Source organism: Canis aureus, chromosome 22, assembly GCF_053574225.1.
Source record: "Canis aureus isolate CA01 chromosome 22, VMU_Caureus_v.1.0, whole genome shotgun sequence".
NCBI lineage: Eukaryota > Metazoa > Chordata > Mammalia > Carnivora > Canidae > Canis > Canis aureus.
Window position 1 is genome coordinate 4,003,660 of NC_135632.1, and position 20,591 is coordinate 4,024,250.

Here is a 20,591-nt window from a genome sequence, read left to right on the forward strand (position 1 = left end):
TGTCCTTGAGAACTAACACCAGTGTGCCAGCTGGCTGGGGAATGTGACTTCTGGTGTCTTGCTGGAAAACAAAAGCAAAAATAAGTAAAAATACAATCTATTTTTAAATGATACTTTTAACATATCTGATTCAAAATGCTTACGAAATTTAAGGTTTGTCAGCAGGAAGACTATAGAAGGTGATGAGTCATTTCAAATATGGCAATTCTTCCTCATTGACAACAGAATGAAAGCCATCCAAAACTGCGAGGCAGGTGACCTGCCTTGACACCTAAAGCATGAATGGCCTGCAGAGAAGATATGAGTGATGATGAAGATGACAAGCACTGACATCACAAGGCTTGTCAAAGGTCAGGAAAACCAGCCAAGAAGCTGTCACTTAAATAGGCATCAGATGGCAGGTTTTGAGCTCCATCATTTTTAAAGCTTAAAAAACTTTTTAGGTAGGAGGATGTTTTGCTTCCTAAATTTTAAAGAAAGTTAAAACTCCTATCACTATTGGTATCTAAAGACATTTTTTTCAACTTATTAAATAACAGTGAAAATACACAATGCCATAGGTGATAACAGTAGTGGCATTAAACAAGAACCATGGAAACACTTTTCCCAGCGTGAATACATGAACTGTCGTAAGCTTCTGTGCTTTGCAAGTTCAGTTTGTCTACCTAGAGTCCTCCTCTTTCTCCCCACAGCAACTTCCTATTTTGTCAGTGGCCAGTGAAGTACATTTAAGAACCAGGTCCAGTAGTCTCCTCTCCTTTGGGTTATCTAGAAGCTAATTCACCTCTGCCCAGCTGGCAGAAACTGATCTACACCTCCTTCAGGCCATACAGCCTGCATGCTGCCCAAGAACTTGCCTGTGTTTCCATTCCCTAGCTGTCCTTGTTCATCCTTCTCCCAAGATCATTGTCTTAGTTGAACAAGCTCTTCCCACATCTCTATGAATTTCTCTGAGAACCTCTTGATTGTAGCTAGAGAGGACCTAACCCAGGCATCTGACTGATATAGGAGGCTCAGTGGGATATTCCTGTTATATTCTGAGTTGAGAGAACCACCAAAGGCCATGTTATCCACTTCATTGTAGGAACTACTTAGAAGTGTCTAGTTCAAAGGCTATGTCCTAACACCAACCAGGACTGTACCCTCAGCACAAGACATTTTAAGAAGGTATCTACGAGAGAGAAGCTGCCCTTTTGAGTAGTGTAAAGTTCTTAAAAAGATTATTCCCATCATCTCATCCCAACCATCCCATGGTGGTAGAAATGGAGGGGGTCTTCTTTCTCTTCCCAAAGCAAAATAAGAGGAGTCCAGGAGCATTACTCATAACACAACTAGAAATATACTGTACAATTTTATTTTCTTAATTTGGGTTCTCCTAGAAAGAAAATCTTGAGATAAGAATTCAAATACAGAAGTCATTTATTTTAGAAGTACAGGAAGTATTGGGTAAGAGAGAGGGGGAGAAAGAAAGGGAAGGGAGAGTAACAAGAGGTTAATCCTCCTAGGGAAATTCAGAGTCAGAGTCAAACATATACCTGAGAGTTTTCCCTGAGGGGCAAGGGAGCTGGGGTATGTATACACCAACTCTAGTCAGGAATTTGCTAAGGCTACTTGGGGAAGGGTGATAGTGTTATTATCCTGACACTGGAGCCTTCCTCAGGGGACACAGAAGTCACAAAGTTGACTCTGAGGCAAGAGAGAAGGCCCTCGGGTAGTTGATTAGAGTCCTACTAAAGGTCTTACCCAGTAACTGAGCAGGAGTCCACGTCTCCTATATTCTAGTAGTGCTTCAACTACACCAATTAAGCATTTTTAACTTTTCCATATCCATTGATTTCTTTATTTCATTTAACTTCCTTCTACATACGGAATAACATTTCAGTTGGAGAGGAAACTGAGTATTACATTCATGAGTTTTTAAGGAGTCAGAGCTAGCGGCAGTTTAACTTAATATCCAAGACTCCTAATTCTCAAATCAGTTCTCTTTAGAACTATGAACCTCCTGGGCCCTTCCTTGACATTTAATCTTTAAAATTCTTCAGAGCCCGTGGACATTCTGACCACATTAACATCATTATACTGCTATTGCCTTGAATATGATGATATGGATTCTTTGTCAAACTGATGTTCACTTGATGATATCTCTACTAAAACAATACACCCATACAATCTCAGACATGTTAGGATGAATTGGGGGATCCACCTACTCAGATGAGTTGTATACTAAGTTTCTTCAAAGTATGCAGGCAGGACCAACAAGATGCATAACACTTTCAGAATGGGTTTTAGAGCCCTCTTTGGAAATATAAAAGGTAATAAACTTTTTTTTTCTATGATCCCAGATATTCCAATAGTGGGAAGAAATACCATCATGAAACAGTTGGAAAAATACTGTCTAAATTCAGAGCCATGCAAGAGTGAGCACTTTAGGTGAGCTTTCTCTTGATCAGGCATTTTCTTATATTCCTGAAAAGGGGAATTCAGAGATGTGAAAAATGGAGGGAGAGGCCCAGAACATAACCCTGCTGTAGTCAGCAAAAATTTCCCTTATGAATAAAAGTTTTCCTGTGTAAGAAGTCAGCACAGAAGCTTTGGGTGAATGATATCTTCATTTCTTCCCCTTCTAGTGTCTTGGTTTTTATTTTCTACTCTTGGCTTTTTGGTGTTTTCTACCTTAGGGAGTAGAAGGGCTCACATTGGCTTTCTGGCTGTAAACATTTGATTTCTTTTTTGGTATTCCACTTAAGCCAATATAATGATGATTGATAGTTATTTAGTAAGAATAGAACTCAAGAGAATGATTCATGGGTGGCTATGTATTTTCAAGAGCTTCAATCATGATGCATCTGAGGAAAGACAAGTACCACAGAGAGCTATGAGGCACATATATTAATGTACAAAGCTTTTGCTTAATTTCTAGAAAGGAAATAAAACAATTTTTAGAAAATGGTTATTATATCTATCAGAGATTTTTCTTAAAACTTTAGAACATAATCTGAACCTCTACATAAGAATCAGAAGAATGTGAATGTTCCCATCCTTCAAAGTTGAAGTTGTTTTTTGTGGTTTGATTCAGAATAATCTCCTAACGAAGAATGCCTGGAGAGTGGCAGTTACAGAGCATGAATAGCTACAAAGCATGAGTTCTTTGGGGAACAACATGGTACATCATTTATCCAACAAATATTGTTGATAGGCACAAGGGATATAAAGGTAAAAACCTCATAGTCTTTGACGTCATGGAGCTGAGTTCATATGTGGAAGGCAGTTAACTGAATAAAAAAGTATAATGTAACATAAGTACAAATTAGGGTGCTGGGAATAGAGGAGGCATAGTCAACCCAGTCTTGGGGATTTAGGGCAGGCTAACAGTTCGCGTTGGGGGACATGGAGAAGATAAAAGAATACATCAGGCGAAAACACTGCTGCAGAGGCAAAAGAAAGTACAGCACTTTGGGAAACCATGGCTAGTTCCATTGAACTGCATGGCAATGGGCAAGGGCTGTAAATTAATGACAAATGGAGCTAGTCAGGCAGGGCCTTGTAGGTCATGTTAAAGAGTTGGAAATTTATCTAAATATAATAATTACTTAAGAAGGCTTAAAAAAGAAAGTATTGTAATCTCGTGTATTTTTGAAAGGTTGCCCCAGCTGTACCATGGAGACTATTCTTAGAAAATGCAAGACAAAAAAAGAAAAAAAGGAAAAAAAAGAAAACGTAAGACCTATAAGGCAGGAAGATTCATAAAGATCCTCTGGCAATAACTCAGACAAAGGGCAGTGGTGGCCTGAACTACAGTAGTGATAGTAAGTACAGTGAGAAATAGATTTGAGAGATATTTAAGAAGTAGACTTTGTAGGCCCTGGTGATGGTTCAGATGCCAGTAGAAAGGGCAAGGAATAATCAGAATTTCTGGCTTGGACAACTGAATAGGTGCTGTGCCATGTACTGAAGACTGAAAACTGAGAAAAAGAAGTGGTTATTATGTGTTTTAGCCACTCCTTAGAAATTGGTATTTTTATAATAACATTTATAATTCTTTTTTAAATTACCTCAAGGTCCTTTACTTTGCCACCAATCACATGTAATATACATTTTACAGGTTAAAAATTCAGGGCTTAAAGAAATTAAATGACTCGTCCGTGATCACATACATCATAAATGGCAACATCAGGACTGCAGCAAGATCTTATGTTTCTAACACCATTGCTTACTGCACTCTGCCTCTGTTCCCTGGAAGCTGCATTAACTCTTAAGAACCACAGGGATACTATCTTTAGCAATATTATCAGTGATTACTAAATGATGTTCTGATGACCTGAAAGAGATGATACTGCCTTCCGAGCTATTCAATCCGCTCATCCTGCGAGGCAATTTCAGTCTCCCAGAGCTTTATGTCTTTACAGCGATCTTATTTTTAAAAAGAACAACCTTGAAATAGTTTTCCTACCTTTCCCCTTAAAAGTATTCCACAACTATGTTAGAAATAGATATTTGCTTCAAAAGGAATAAACATTCAGAAATAGGTCCTCATCAGATAATGAAATCATCATATTCTTATGATATGTACGTGGCAAAAAATATCATGGAGTCTATTTTCTGGCTATAGGTAGATTATTTACCATGGCTATCTTAAAGTATTATTTGATTTTCTATGATTATTTTCCCTATGTTACTGTCTAGCTTCGTAGAGATTTTCTGAAACAAGTATCCACTAACAAAAAGTGCTCTGTTGTTACAAATAAAATAAAACGCAATTTTCTGAAGTTTTTAAAAACACTACTACTACTACTACTAAGTAATGAAAGAATCTTCTCAATCTTAATTCTCTTCCATACATGTTTATTAAAATTAAAGACCTGCTACAAATTATCTATACCAAAATCTAGCGTCAGAAGATTCTGGAATGATGAAGACAACATCAAGCCATGAATAGTAACATAAAAACAGACAGAAGAACCATACTAAATAAGTCATGGAAAACATTAGGTGACAGACTATACTCATGAACCTCAAAATACAAAGCAGATGAAGACAAACTATAGCCACAAGAGTTTATGGTATTAGCACGTGAGCAAGGGAGAGCAGAGGAAAGAAACAGGGAATCTGATGGATCTAAGAATAAGAAAATCCCAAAAGGGCCAAGAGCTAATCATTGGAAAGCACATCAAGCTGATTTGGAAACAAGAGCTAAAATCTGGAGAGATTTTGCTCAATTCAATATTGGATAAATAAAAGGATTCCACGAGGGGGTCTAAAAGGGCGGAAAATTTTAGCCCCTAGAGCCTGGGTACTCTTGAAACGAACTTGCCATGGCTCTTTTTTAGGAGAGGGCCCACACTGAAGAGAAACTTCTGGAAGTAGAATCAAAATCAAGCATGGTATGTGAAACAGAGATAAAGGAAATAAAAGGTCTAGGTAAAAGTGGGGAAGAGGAAGAGAGCCAGGAAATCTCGGAAAGTGAGTCATCATCTTTTAGAATACTATGCAATAATGAATGAAGTGAGAGAGTGTTATGAAAGGAGAAAAGCTATTTGAGCAAAGATCCCTTCAAAAATCACAGGGAGACAAATTTCACATTAAAATGTGAATGATGAAAAAAAAAAATGTGAATGATGAGGGCATCTGGGCGGCTCAGTCAGTTAAGCATCTGCCTTTGGTTCAAGTCATAATCCTAGGGTTCTAGGATGGAGTCCCCCTCAGGCTTCCCGCTTCTCCCTTTCCTTCTGCCTGCTGCTCTCCCTGCTTGTGCTTTCTCTGTTTCTGTCATATAAATGAATAAAGTCTTTTAAAAAAATAAAAATAAATAAAGATGAGCCTGTCCAACCATACAATGAAGAAGCTATCACAAACTTCTAAGGTATGTCAAAAGGACTCAGGAGCCACCCAGGTGGCTCAGTGGTTGAGCATCTACCTTTGGCTCAGGTCGTGATCCTGGGGTCCTGGCACGGAGTCCTACATCAGGTTCCCCACAGAGAGCCTGCTTCTCCCACTGCCTGTGTCTCTGCCTCTCTCTCTGTGTCTCTCAATGAATAAATATATAAATTCTTAAAAAAAGAAAAAAGGACTCAGGAGCTTACTTGATCACTGAGAATTGAGCATCTTCTAACATCACAAAAAATACATAAGCTGACATTACATTTTACATTTCAAGTAAAAATTTTAAAGAGGCAAGACTACACTATACTCTCTAAGGAATTCACACTAGGGTAAGAAAACTATAAAGAAAAGAAGGAAGTGGTTATTTTAGGAATTGGGATAAATATTTTTAAAGTCTCTTTTAATTTTCAGTTTTTTTCACTTTATGTCCCCCCAGCTCCCACTTACATCCTATGTAGTGAAAGACTCAGGACATTTGACTAGTGAAGTCGTGGTAACTTTTGAGGTTGAGGGACTGCACACTTGGAGGAACCTCTGGGGAAGGTGACAAAATTCTATTCCTTGACTTGCTGCTGATTACGTGGTGTTAACCTTAAATATATCAATAAATTATCCATCTGTTTGTGAAGAGTTTCCATAACTGCATTTTACTTTTAAATAAAATGGTTTTGTAAAAATCCACTATAACATGTTACTGATGTAGGAGGAAATAATATATTTTGTTATTTCAAGTATTTAAATAACTCATAATTAAACCATGATTCATATGACCCATAGAGACCTCTGTGATTAAGTTTTGAGATAATTCATTATCTGACATTTGAGGGCCACATTAATGAGCAAGAACTTCCCCCAGTGGTGACTGCCTGCTTTCTGTTGACATTCCTACAACCTGGTATGTAGTAAATAGTCAATAATATTCACTGAAATAATAATGGCTGCTTTTCAAATTGCACATTTGGTTTTGAATTTTAAATCATCTTGAAATAGACACTTGTTCATTTGCCAGCCTCCATAAGAACAGAATTATGGTAGCAGAAATCTAGTTCATTCTTCAAAAGCTCATCATTAATCTGGGGACAATTCTAACATTTGAAAAATAAGTATTAGTATTGTTTTCTTCCATGAAAATTTTCATAAAAACAACACTAATTTGTTTTAACATTTTAATCCCTTAAAAATATAAATAAGGAAGTAAAAAGGAATGGTAGGTAGTATTATATAAATATAATGCCCATGACACTAGACATTTAAAAACAATTTTTTTTTAGTTGGAGAATTGGCAGTATGATAGGAGTAATATTCCATTTATCACCAGGAAAATGCACAAGATTTTATAAAGTAGAAAAATGATAACCAATATGAAACTTCCAAAAAAGTGATGTGTACTTATGGTAAGCTTGATATTAAAACCTTAGAATCTATTTCAGGTATAGATTTATTTTTAATTACGACCTGAGATCATCCTAGTAACTTTCATCATAGTTATTGAACCATTTTATACACTTTTGTCTCTACTTTGTTCCTTCTCTTTAGAACTCTGATCTCATTTTTAAAAGTGCAAAATCTATCTTACTTCCTGAATATGACAATTACATTAGATCTTTTTTAAAGGAGAGCTATTCTGAGCTGTTGCATTTACTTTTCAAAATCATTACCTTTGTCATGGACAGAGTAACCTCAGAATAGTCTAAGTCTCTAAAAAGTAATTGTCCTTGATTTTTTTTTTCCTTGAGAATTCAAAGCCATTTTTATCCAAAACCCTTTTAGATAATGACTCCCTGATCAATTCTAATTTGCTATTTCTGGCATTATTTGTTTCTGAGATTTGACAAATTTATACCATCTCCCATCTCTCCTGGAAACAGCTTGGCAAATTCTAAAATATATATATATATATACACACACGCACACACACACACACACACACACACACATATATATATATATATTATGTTTAAGTTTATAATCACAAGCTTTTCTAGTCCTAAGTGCTAATTTGGCCAGGCAAGATTTTTTTTGTACCCTTATGTTTGTGACCACAGAATATCATCCCAGCAGAACTCAGTAAATACTGGTCTATTCAGAATAGACAATAAAATTGCTAAGTTGGTAATTATTTTTATTAAAGTTAAAGCTATTAATTTTACTTACCCATGAAAACTTCAGGTAAATCTGAAACTTAGGAACACATAAACGGTACATGTAGAAAATATATTTATTTTGTTTTAATACTTGGCATCATATAAACACAGGTAATAGAAGGGGGTCAATTCTATACAGCACTAGAACATATCCAATAGAAAAAATAACTCAGAAATTCTAGTTTCCCTATACAAATGTTCATAATGATCAGAGAGGCACTGGCCTACAGCCAACATTCACTTAACAAGAGTTTTTAGTAGAATGGCACCCCTAACAATAACAGAAAAAGAGCATTTTTGAGATGCTAAGACACAGGGCTACTTTTGGAGGGCCTGCACAAATGTCTGACCAAGGAGGAAAGAATGCTAAAATTCATCCCATGCTCTAACTGCCCAGCCCCATACCATGGCTTGGGACTGCTTACCTCAGTGTGTCTTTTGATAGATAAGTCATGTCTCCAAATGGCAGCATCCTCAAAGGGGGGTCTGTTCCTACTGCCACAAAGGAAATGCACTAGAACTACTGAATTAAAATATACAGAGTGGGCCCCCATCACTGTTTTAAATTTAAACTCAATTAGCCAACGTACAGTACATCTTTAGTTTCAGATATAGAGTTCAGTAATTCATCATTGCATGTAAAACCCAGTGTTCATCATATCACGTGCCCTTCTTAATACCCATCCCCCAGTTACTGCATCACCCCATCCATCTCTCCTCAGCAACCTTCAGTCTGTTTCTTATTGTCAAGAGTCTCTCATGGTTTGTCTCCCTCTCTGATTGCTTCAGTCCCTTCAGTAGTTCAGCTGGTAGAGTGGAGGACTGTGGCTGACCCTCCCATCACTTTTTATTTTTAAATTCTGATGAGAGCACCTGGGTGGCTCAGTCAGGTAAGCAACCAACTCTTGATTTCAGCTCAGATCATGATCTCAGGATCATTAGATCAAGCGCCGCACCGGGCTCCATGCTCAGCAAGGGGTCCGCTTGAGTTTCCCTCCTTCCCCTTCTGCCCCTCCTTTCTTTCTTTCTTTCTTTCTTTCTTTCTTTCTTTCTTTCTTTCTTTCTTTCTTTCTTTCTCTCTCTCTCAAATAAATAAATAAATAAATAAATAAATAAATAAATAAATAAAATCTTTTTAAAAAATCTCCTGATGATTCCTAAGGACTTCCCATAGCTAAGAGAAATTTTAGAAACAGCATCACCTCTCATACCACATCCTATCAACACATTGGAGTTAGTGTAGGGTGGATACATAAGTGAACGAATGAATATGCTCAGCTGAATCAGAAGTCTTGTGTTAAAGTGCTTTATCTCCATAATACACGGGTTAGATCTAGGCAGCACAAAATCAACCCAATGACAGTTTAAAATTTTAGTCACTCTACAATATGCTAGATATACATATTAAGCAGATAATTTGATTTTCCCTCAGTGGATTACATAACAAATTGGTCATTCTGACATTGTATAGGAACAACTTGAATCACAACTTACAGAAATTATAACACTAAGAATAATATAAGAGAGACAAAGAACAACACATGAATTTTGAATACTTTTAAGCAGAAGGACTTGGGGGAACATTTTACTTATATAGTCTCCAGACTGAGATTGCTGGCTCAAAGAAGATAGACAAGAAGGAAAAAAAAGAAAAAAGTTAAGGCTTAGCTGATTTAATAAACTATGTCAAAATTAAGTAAGATTTATGCTTCAATATTATTTAAAAGCATAAATGGATTTCTCAAGGGAACCATGAACAATGACCGTAGTTAGGCTTATGTATAAACAGATCCTACAAATGGTGGTAAAACAAGAGTCCTTGACAAGGTAACAAACATGGAAAAATCAATGGTTTACAGATGCTTTTAAAAATTCCATTTCCTTCAGGTATATCTGTATTACATTAATCATTACTTTTCTTCTTCAAGCTACAGTTTTTCAACTATATGTCATAGGATTATGTGTGAAAGACAAACAAAAAGTGCCTAACAGTACACAGTACAGAGTAAACACAAAGTAAATACTAATACTGGGGCATTGTCTGAGTAATTTGCAATTGCTACTCCATAACAGCATCGGTCTCTGGAATACTGAGAGGAAAGTCAACAGGAAACATCAGAGGCAGAGATGATGCAAATGTGCATGGAGGGCTAGGCATGGAAACTTTGGAAGTGGACAGTCAAGAAAAGAGGGCCTGATTTTAATGTCAAATTTTCAGTTGTAAGCTTACAAACCACCCTAAAATATTCACTTGCTTCTCACTCCCTTAAACTATAATTTCTTTTAGTGTATTTAAAAACATTTTTTAATTCTCTCTAATCTACTTCTCTCTCTAGTTTATTTACTGTAGCATCCCTCCCTCTACAAATCCATCCGCCTTGTGGAAACCTCCTACCCACTGACTTTAAGGAACATTAACTCCTTTATATTCTCACTTCCCTCTTTATCCAGTATTGGGAATCCTTCCCTGGTATCACTCTTATATTAATCATTCATTTCCCTTGTTCCTCTCTCTCTCCACCCATCTCTTTTGGAAAATCCTAATTCTGTTTAATTCAACTCTTTACTCACTCTGCAGTGCTGTGAGAGTGAGTAAAAATTTGGGTACTGCTCTGTTCTGTGCAGTTGAGCAGAGCAGGAGAAAAAGACACACCATTGTGGTCTCCCTTGAAGTCTGAAAATACAAGTGGGTATTGAGCACTGGCCTGCAATCTTAGCTGCATTCTCCTAGTAAATGAACGTTCTTCTCTTGGAAAACTAATTCACACCTTCTTTCCTATACTCAAATTTCTATTATCTCCTCCCTCCTTTCCCACTCTCTCTCGATGACCTTGACATCTATATCACTCAGAAAATTAGAAGCAATAGCACTAAAACCTCTCCAGTGCCAAATATGTTCAACTCCCTGCTTCTGTATCTACATACTCTGCCTGCCTTCATGTTGCAATAGTATTCCTAACCTTGTCTGTGTGCCTATGCACGTGTGTTTGTGTGTGTACATGTATGCACCATGAGGCCTTTCAGGTCTAGTGAAGCCTAGGGATTCTTTTCAGAGTAATGTTCTCAAATGCATAAAACACAATGCTTAGGAATACAAAGGAAACAAATTATATTAAAGTTCAGCTATCAAAATGTTAAAAAGCCTATGGTACAGCAATACATGTGTTTCCTCATTAATGCATTATACAAAGATGATCTAGCAGGTAGTCTAATAACAACCATATAATAATATTGTGAGGAGAAAAATATTTAAGATATTTCTGACAGTTGTTTTGCGATTTGAAAATAGCTATATTGGTAGCCAATTCTGATTTGTTGATTCATTACTGAAGGAAACATTAAATTTCAGCTAGAGATCAATAAAAATAAAGATGTAGTTTTTTTGCCCATTTGAGTTCATAAACTTCCTGAATTCTTATTATTGGGCTTCTTGAAAATTGGTGGATATCAGATTTTAAATCCCAGACAAAGCCAACTATTTCACTTTTACAAAAATTGACTAATATATTGGGTGAAAAGTAAATTTCAAGGGATTAAATAAAATCTGACCTTAGTGAAGCTAAACCTTAGAAATCAATAATAAAAAAACAACTCACAAATATCTCTATATTTGGAAATTAAGAAATACTAAATGACCCATGTGTTAAATAATGAATTAAAGTAAAAATTAGAAAAGTTTAAGTCTAAATTATAATAAAATTATAACAAAAGATGAAATAACCAAATTTTTGTGATATAGACAAGGAAGTGTTAAAGGACATTTATAGCTTTTAAATTTAAATGTATAAATCAGAAAGGAAGGGCTGAAAATTAATGAACTGACTATCCATCTCATGAAGTAAGAAAAACAAAATAAAGTAAAAAAAATAGAAGAACGATAAGAGCAGAAATTAATGAAATAAACAAATATACATTTAGAGGGAAACAACAAAGCCACAGACTGGTTTTTTGAAAAGACCAACCTTTGGTAAAACTCTTGGAAGAATAATCAAGAAAAACAAAAGACAACACATATCACCCAAGGAACATCACTATAGATCCTATAAACATTGAAAATATATATGAGCATGTTATAAGCAACTCTATACTGATAAAATAGTGAATAAGTAAGTGGTATGGACATGATTCTAATAAAGAACATTCACCAATATGAACAAAGAAGATACAAAAACATGATTAGTCTTGTAATTATTAAAGAAATTAAATCCATAATTTAAAATCTCTTAAAGAAACTCTAGACCAAGATGGCTTCCCTGGTAAATTTTTCCAAGCACTTAAGGAAGAGTTGTCCTCAATCTTATAAAAGCCCTTAGAATATAAGGGGAAAGTGAGAACTATTTAACTTGTTTTGTTAAGCTACCATAATCTTCATATCAAAATCTGACAAGGAAATCACAAAGAAAGAAAATTAAGTCCAACCCCACCCATACACATAGACACAAAAATCCTAAACAAGACATCACCGAATCATATTCAATAAATACAAAATAAAATATAATAGTCGAGATAATAATAATCAAGTTTGTGTTAACACTTAAAAGTAGCATAATTCACCACATTAACAAAATGAAGAGAAAAAAATGTGATCTCAGTAGATGCAGAAAAAAAGTTTCATAAAATTTGACATCTATTTTAATAATTTAAAAATAGCAAACTAAGACCTCCTTTAGTATGATTTTTTAAATGGATAACAAAGATATCTACAAATATAAAATTTATCTAAGTTAATGAATATAAAATATTCATTAAAACATTTTTTTTCAGCGTACCAGCAGCAATAATTTAGAAAATAACTTCTATAAAATACTATTGCTCAAAATAGCATGAACTCATATCAAACCGGCACCTTTGTTCCCATTTTCTGGGCAAGGGGAAGCCTAAAGCACCCAAAGAGAAGTGAGTAGGAGTAGATGGAGGTGGAGTAGGGATGGCATTTAAGGCAGAAGTGCAAGGGAGGTTGGAGCTCTTTGATAAGAAAGTGCCACAGACTGTCTAACCAAATATAAGAAAGGATTGTAGGTGCTGCAGGATGGTAGGAGCTATGGTAGTGCTTCTACTGACAGTTTATGTTACATTTTAAATACTTGAAATAAAAATTAATTCAAGTTTAGAAAATCAGTTTGCAGGATCAGAATCATACACAGCTGCATATTCTACAAAATCTCCCAGATCAAAAGAAGCATTTTTAAAAACAAATGTCAGGTTTATTTAGCTACAACAAAGACACAGTAAAATTGATTCCTTCTTTTGTATCTGAGTTTTGACAAACATGTTCAGTCATGTAACCAGGACCACAACCAAGTAGAAACTATGGCTTCACCCTCAAAATTCTCTTATGCCACTATGTGGTCAACTTTTCTCCCTCCTCCCTAGACTTTGGCAAGGATTATTATGTCTCATAATTTTGTCTTTTTACAGAGTGTCACATGCCTCTTTGCTTCCAGAAATATTTTTTAAAAGAGTACAGGTATTGGGGCACCTAGGTGGCTCAGTTGGTTAGGCGTCCAACTCTTGATTTCAGCTCAGGTCATGATCTCAGCATTGTGAGAGCAAGCTGAAGCCCACACTGGGCATGGAGTCTGCTTAAGATTCTCCTTCTCTGTTTCCCTCTCCCCTTACCCCATCTTGTACAAGTGTGTGTACAGGCTCTCTCTATATATGAAAAAAAAAAAAAGGTTTTAAAGAATATAGGTATTTCTTTTTTTGAATATAGGTATTTCTGAAATACTATGAAATTTTCTCGCTACAATAGGATTTTGCTATAGAAATTTCGTATAACTTCATATTCTGAGCAAAATTTTAAGTAAAAATCCTATGCACAGTACAGCCATGTATAATAAAACAGACAAAAATACTAAATACAGATGAAAATACAAGTCCCCCTTATCTGTGGAGAGTATGTTCCAAGTGGATGCCTGAAACTCCAGATAATACCAAACCGTATATATATATATATATATATATATATATATATATATATATACTGTTTTTTCCTATGCATGCATACCTATGATAAAGTCTAATTTATGAATTACACGTAATGAGAGATGAACGGCAATAACTACTGATAAAATAGAACAATTATAATAATATAGTAATAAAAGTTATGTGAATGTGGTCTTTCTCTCAAAATATCTTATTACTCTGTACTCACCCTTCTTGTGATGATGTGAGATGATAAAATGTCGATGTGATGAGATGAAGAGAGGTGAATAATGCAGGCAGTGTGACGTAGCCTTGGGTTACTACTGACCTTCTGACAATTCGATTCATCAGAAGGAGGATCATCTGCTTCCAGATCATGGTTGGCTGCTAGTAACTGAAACTGTGGAAAGCAAAACCACAGATAAGTGGAGACTACTGTATATGAAAATAAGTTTAAGAGCATGCATATCATCTCTTTTATGTGCCAGATACTCTGCTAAATAACATGTATTAAACCATTTCATCCCCAACTATTTTTTAAAGATTTATTTATTATGTTTTAAAAAGATTTTATTTATTTATTCACAAGAGACACACAGAGAAAGGCAGAGACACAGGCAGAGGGAGAAGCAGGCTCCCTGTGGGGAGCCTAATGTGGGGCTCGAACCCGGGACTCTGGGATCACGACCTGAGCCAAAGGCAGATGCTCAACCACTGAGCCACTCAGGTGCCTCATATTTATGTATTTTAGAGAGAGAGAGAGTGAGCATGGGCTGGGGGGAGGAGAAGAGGAAGAGAGAGAGAGAATCCCAAGTGGACTCCCTGCTGGGCACAGAGCCCAACACATGGCTCAACCTCAGGACCCTGAGATTATGACCTGAGCTGAAATCAGGAGTTGGTTGTTTCACTAACTGGGCCACCCAGACGCCCCCATCCCCAACTATTATAAGTATTTTTACACATAATAACTCGTTTAATCCAACAATGCTATAAGGAGACTATTATAAACCATATTTTATGGATGGGGAAATTAGGGCTCAGACAAAGAAATCTGCCCAAGGCAAATTTACCAAATGGCTGGTAAGTGGCAGAACCACTTGGCAGACAAGTTGGTTCTATATCTAGTCTCTAAAACAAAACCAAACAAAACAAAAACTGGAAAAAAAAAGAGAATATATAAAGTTCAACCAAAGTAGATTGGATCATAACACCCTGGAGATTGAGGATGACCTAGAATATATACTAGGTATGTACATCTACGTAGATACACTAGAAACTAGATTAATCAAATCAGCACGCCGTATGTGAAAAGCAACTTGCAGGCATCACATTAAATTCCCTCGCTTTATCACTGGGGAAACTGAGGTCCAGAGAAAAAGAAAAATTTGCCCAGTGTTACTAGGACTAATTTATGGTTTACTTGACAATAAAAACACAGGAATTCTTTTCTACACTCTCAAAATCTCCTTAATCACTTTGAATTAGACACTCCATGCAAGTTGCCTGTCATGTACAGAGCCCTCTTCTGAAAATCCTTTAGTGTCTTCATTCTCACAGACCCCTTCTAAACAAAGTTAGATGAGATGCGTTACACGTAGGTGCTTATGGCTTATTCTGCATGACCTTGCAAGTCCAGAATCTTTGCATGACCAAAGGGGCCTGTCAGGTGTTTATTACGAGAGCTGTGCCCTATAGGGTTACTCTCTACTGAAGGGTGACGGGAATATCTTAGGGGACTTTAAATGAGAGAAACAGACTCAGCTGACAGGTACAAATGCAGAGGAAATGGAAAAAGCAGAAGTGTTGAGGCACTAGACTCTCTCGAGTAAGCCGAGGACTCAAGATAAAAGTAAGAACTGGTATCAGGATAAAATGAAATAAGACTATGGAAGCGAAGTTGAAGGAACCAAGTGACTAGTCCTAGACTGCCCTATGGTCAACATGGTGGCTTTTATCTTACTAGGCCAGGGTGCTTAAAGGGCAGACCCAGTCTAGCAGGATCAGAATCACTTGAGAACTGGTTAGAAGTGCAGACTCTCAGGGCCCACACAGATTTACTCAATCCAAAATGGGGTGGGGTCCAGCAACCTGTGTCTTCAGTAAGCACCCCGGATGCTTCCGCTGTACCATAAAGTTCAAGAACCACAGCACTAGGTCGGCCACTATACCCTGAATGGTAGTCCGAATGACATTCCATTTCCTTACTTTCCCTAAATCCTTTAAAATAAAATCCTGCATCCTAGAGTAACCCTGCAATTTTTGTTCCTTGCAGCGATCTAATTAACACTCAGCTTCGAGTGTTGGAGAACTGTATATAATTAATTTTAATGAATTGTTTGAGCTTTATTCAAATTTGCTACTCTTTTGCATATTAATTTCTTCTTTCATTCATTAATTAATTCAGTAAATATTTATTAACTGCTTGCCATGTGCTAGACAGTACATAGCAGTGAATGTACAAAAATTCTTGCCTTCATAGAACTTAGATTTTGGGGAGAAGAAAGAGAAAATAAACAGATAAATAAAACAAATAGATCAGATAAGCTATGGGAAAAAAATGAAGCAGCAGGGAAGGTGATAGGGTAGAGCAGGTTTTGTGATTTTTAGAAAGGGTGGACAGGAAGGCATCTCTAAGGTGACATTCCAGCAAACACCAGGCCAGCACGGCTGGGGCTAAACGGGTGATGAGAGGTGCGGTGGACAGAAAGCCAGGAAGAGTAACAGGAGGTCAGGTGGTTTAAGAGTTTACAAGTGGTTATAAAGATTTGGGGTTCGTTCACTAGTTTTGTAAGGCATGGATATTTTATTTCTCCAGTCACATAAACTTCAGGATTCTTTAGCTGATAGGAATGAACTGCCTCACTTGTTAACCAACATGTGCAGTATGTCTGTGCCATTTGGGAAGGCCAGATTGACCTGGCAGCTTTACGATCATAATTGCTGGCTAGCTCTGGAGAGAGTAACACCAACAGAGGGGTCTAGACCACTCTAAAAGGGAGAATCAAAAAATAAGTCTCTTCTGGTGGTCCAGAAATAGATGAAATCTGTACAGCATTTTGAATAAAGTGACTCTTTCTGAGGCGAAAATGACTTCCCAGAGAAAACCATTCTCTTTGGGGTGGTTCATCATTAGGCTGGAAGGATGCATGTGGTACTTTCTGAAACCTTCTGTTGCCCAGGACATAGAGAGTTATGTGAAAATGTTCAGCTTGACACATCTCTAAGACCTAAATCCATTTGAACAGATGTACCTAGAGACAAGAATGATTGTAAACAGCACATTCCTTCATTGTACACGTTCCATACATTGGGGGGTCAGCAATGAACACAACAGACAGCAGTCCCAGCCATGTGGATCTCACGCTATAGGACAGGGATGCAGAAAACAACACGTAAATCAGAAGCAGGCAAATTCCAGATGATCATGAGTGGTATGAAAAGGGAAACAGAGCAAAGAGTGACTTGTGGAGGCTGTGGATTTCTACCTTAGATAAACTTGTCACGGAAGCCCTTTCTGAAGAGATGACATTTAAGTTAAAACCTAAAGGATGAGAACCCAGTCTTGCAAAGATCTAAGGGCCAAGAACAATTTGAATGGTTTCTGATCCACAATAATTCTAAACATTTATACTGTGAGCTGTGGCTTTCCCTTCTGTTTCACCTACATTGATTTGATTTTTTTTATCCTCACGATAATACTGTAGACAATCTACAGTTGATATTATGTGGCCTATTTTGCAGGTGAGAAACCAGGTTTCAGAGAGGTCTAAGGGCTTTCCAAAGTCAGGATCAGTAGATGGTCCTTGGCAGGCTTTCCTTCCTGACCCAGTTTGTTGCTACTGTGATTCCAGAGAAAATGAATATTCTCAAGCTGAGTAACACCAATGTCACATAGAGGATAGGAAACAAGAACAAAATTACATTTAGGTTTCAGTTATTTGTAAAAGATGAAAGATAGGCAATTCACCTGTAATTTTTTAGCTATAGTTTTTAATTGCTCTTTATTTTTCATTTAAGGGTTTTAGTTTTGGTAATCTAGGTTTGAGGGGTGATAGTTCTCTCTTAAACTGCCTTAATTTTGGGGTGCCCAGGTAGCTCAGTAGGTTAAGCAACTGCCTTGGGCTCAGGTCATGATCACAGGCTCCTGGGATCGAGCCCGACAACAGGCTCCTTGCTTAGAGGGGCGTATGCTTCTTCCTCTCCCTCTGCGTGTGCTCTCTCTCTCTCACTCTCTCGCAAATAAATAAATAAAATTTTAAAAAACTACCTTAATTTGCACTTCCTTCTAATTTAAACAATAGATACTTTAAATATTATGTACTGGATACTGAGAGATTTAATAAGATTTTAAAAAACAAAGATATAACCTACATAAAGTTCAGCTACATTTTGACCTTACATATTTTCCTTACATGTATGGATTTTCAGAATAAATCCATGTACAATTTCCAAATCTAGGGTTATCAGGGCAAGAATATATCTGATCAAATGAGATCATGAAATTTAAAAAAGTTTTGAAACATATCAACTACTATACTCTATCATTGAAGATGGTAAACCTTTCTTCAATTCCTAGAGGCCTATATCACAGGGAAGACTATTTTTCTGAGGATTCTCTTGTTCCCTGAGGATTCTGACATCAACAGTATAAATAACAAGAAGATTTTTTTCTCTCTATTCTAGAAATGTGTAGTTCTCTTTGTCATTTTACAATGATAAATTTCAGGGAATAAATTTAAGAAATATCCTTGTCATCTTTTCATGAGATGAGAAATTCTTTCTTTGTCTCACAGAGTTTGGAGGACTACAATTGTAAGTTCAGCTACTACACACCGTAATTAAACGAGAAATATTTCTAAAATTTACCGAAACATAATATTTTGAAATTATAGGATACAATGTTATCTCATTTAACATTAAAGCTGATTTTAATCACTGATTTTAGCACAGTGATCTATATCAGTACATAATAATAGGCTGTTTGAAAGTCATAGCACACGGCAGGAAAACAGAAGGATAATGACAAACATTGGTAGTGTTAAAGTCAAACAGAAATGCAAGTTATGATAATAACAGTATTACATTAAAAGACAGTATGTGCCAGCAGCTGCAGTATATCAGGTGCCAGGCTAAGCACTTTGTTTACTTTATCTTATTTAGTCCTAACAACAATTCCATAACATAGAGACTTAGAGAATTACTGTATCAATTTTATATATGAAGAAAAAATGATTCGTAAAAGATTAAGCAACTTGCCCAAGACCACATATTTATTGAGTAGTAGAGCCAGCATACCATGCAGGGGAGCCTGGATCTGCAGCTGTCCCTATTGTAATTATAGAGTAATTCTGTTAAGCATATATGGCACATTTATATACTAGTGCAGCACTGGTATCCTACAAAACACTAGTGAAGGCGAATGGTATTCTTTATCAGAAAGATCCCATGGCCAAATTATCTTAAGAAACCCTGCATATCAAAATCCCTTCTTGCAGATTTATAGTGCACATTATTATATGGAGGCCCAAAGAATTCCTGCAACAAATAATTCTGTTTAACTAGAATTTTTCAAATGTGTGTGAGTATGTACGTACGTGTGTGTGCGCATTATAACACTTTGTGAATTTCTCATGATACATAGTTTAGGAAACACAACACTCATATTTTTTTTTTACCAATATCCCAATACTTCAGGATAGGTATTAAAATCCAATTCAAAATTTGCCATTAAAAAAAAAAAACTATGGAAAATTTTCAACAGTTTTTTGCCTATAGCTATCATCCCTAGTTCACCCATGTCCCATTTACCAGCATGCTAGACCTATGAATGTATAATACTCTCTAGGATGTCTGCAAAATTAGGAAGCATAGGACAAACTTACTGTTAAACAATGTTTGACTTTCTTTTCTTTTTTAAGATTTTGTTTATTTATTTATTCATGAGAGACACAGAGAGGCAGAGACACAGGCAGAGGGAGAAGCAAACTCCATGCAGAGAGCTGGATGCAGGACTTCATCCTGGGTCTCCAGGATCACGCCCTGGGCTGAATGAAGGCGGTGCTAAACCGCTGAGCCACCTGGACTGCCCCAATGTTTGATTTTCAAATATCATGTTCAACATATTTCCAGATGGGATACTTCTGAAATTAAAGATATGAGTTTAATTGTTCATCTAGCACTTACAGACTTTTGGATTCCCTATGTTACTATTGTGTATCAGATTACTCTAACCTGAGAATTACTGCTAATGAGGAAAATGTGGAAAAAGATAGATTTATCAAAGCAAAACTTCCTCCAGTATGTAAAATGAGTTGCTATTTGTATTAGAGAGCTACCCATTACAGGAAGTAGTCAAGAAAATGTTGACCCTCCTTGTTACGCATGATATGGATATATTTACATCCTTCATCATCCCATACCTAATGTCAGAGCACATCTTTGTACCCAATTCCCTTCCTCTCCAATGCATCCACTCTGTATCTACCAGGAGTATCTTGTATAGAATATCACTTCTATTATAGACTTTCAGGCTCCGTGTTAGCAAATCAATATCTCTAAAAGTGAACTCTATGGAGTATAAGCTCCTCAAAATGCACTTGCTATTTCAACAGAGAAAAAGATTCCAGTCAAGAAAGTTAGAAT

At 36.4% G+C, this 20,591-nt stretch overlaps 1 protein-coding gene and 1 long non-coding RNA gene across 5 annotated transcripts in view; one reads left to right on the forward strand and one right to left on the reverse strand.

Annotated features, from left to right (window-relative positions):
* Positions 1 to 20,591, reverse strand: part of LOC144293670 (uncharacterized) — a 370,284-nt gene that overhangs the window by 235,969 nt on the left and 113,724 nt on the right. For all 3 annotated transcript variants that reach the window (XM_077864647.1, XM_077864646.1, XM_077864645.1), the window contains exon 5: positions 14,179 to 14,349. In XM_077864647.1, the coding sequence (XP_077720773.1) occupies positions 14,179 to 14,327 (149 nt within the window). In that variant the 5' untranslated portion in view covers positions 14,328 to 14,349. The remainder of the gene's footprint in view (positions 1 to 14,178; positions 14,350 to 20,591) is intronic.
* LOC144293671 (uncharacterized) overlaps positions 1 to 20,591 on the forward strand; it is an 88,148-nt gene that overhangs the window by 42,116 nt on the left and 25,441 nt on the right. The window lies entirely within an intron of this gene.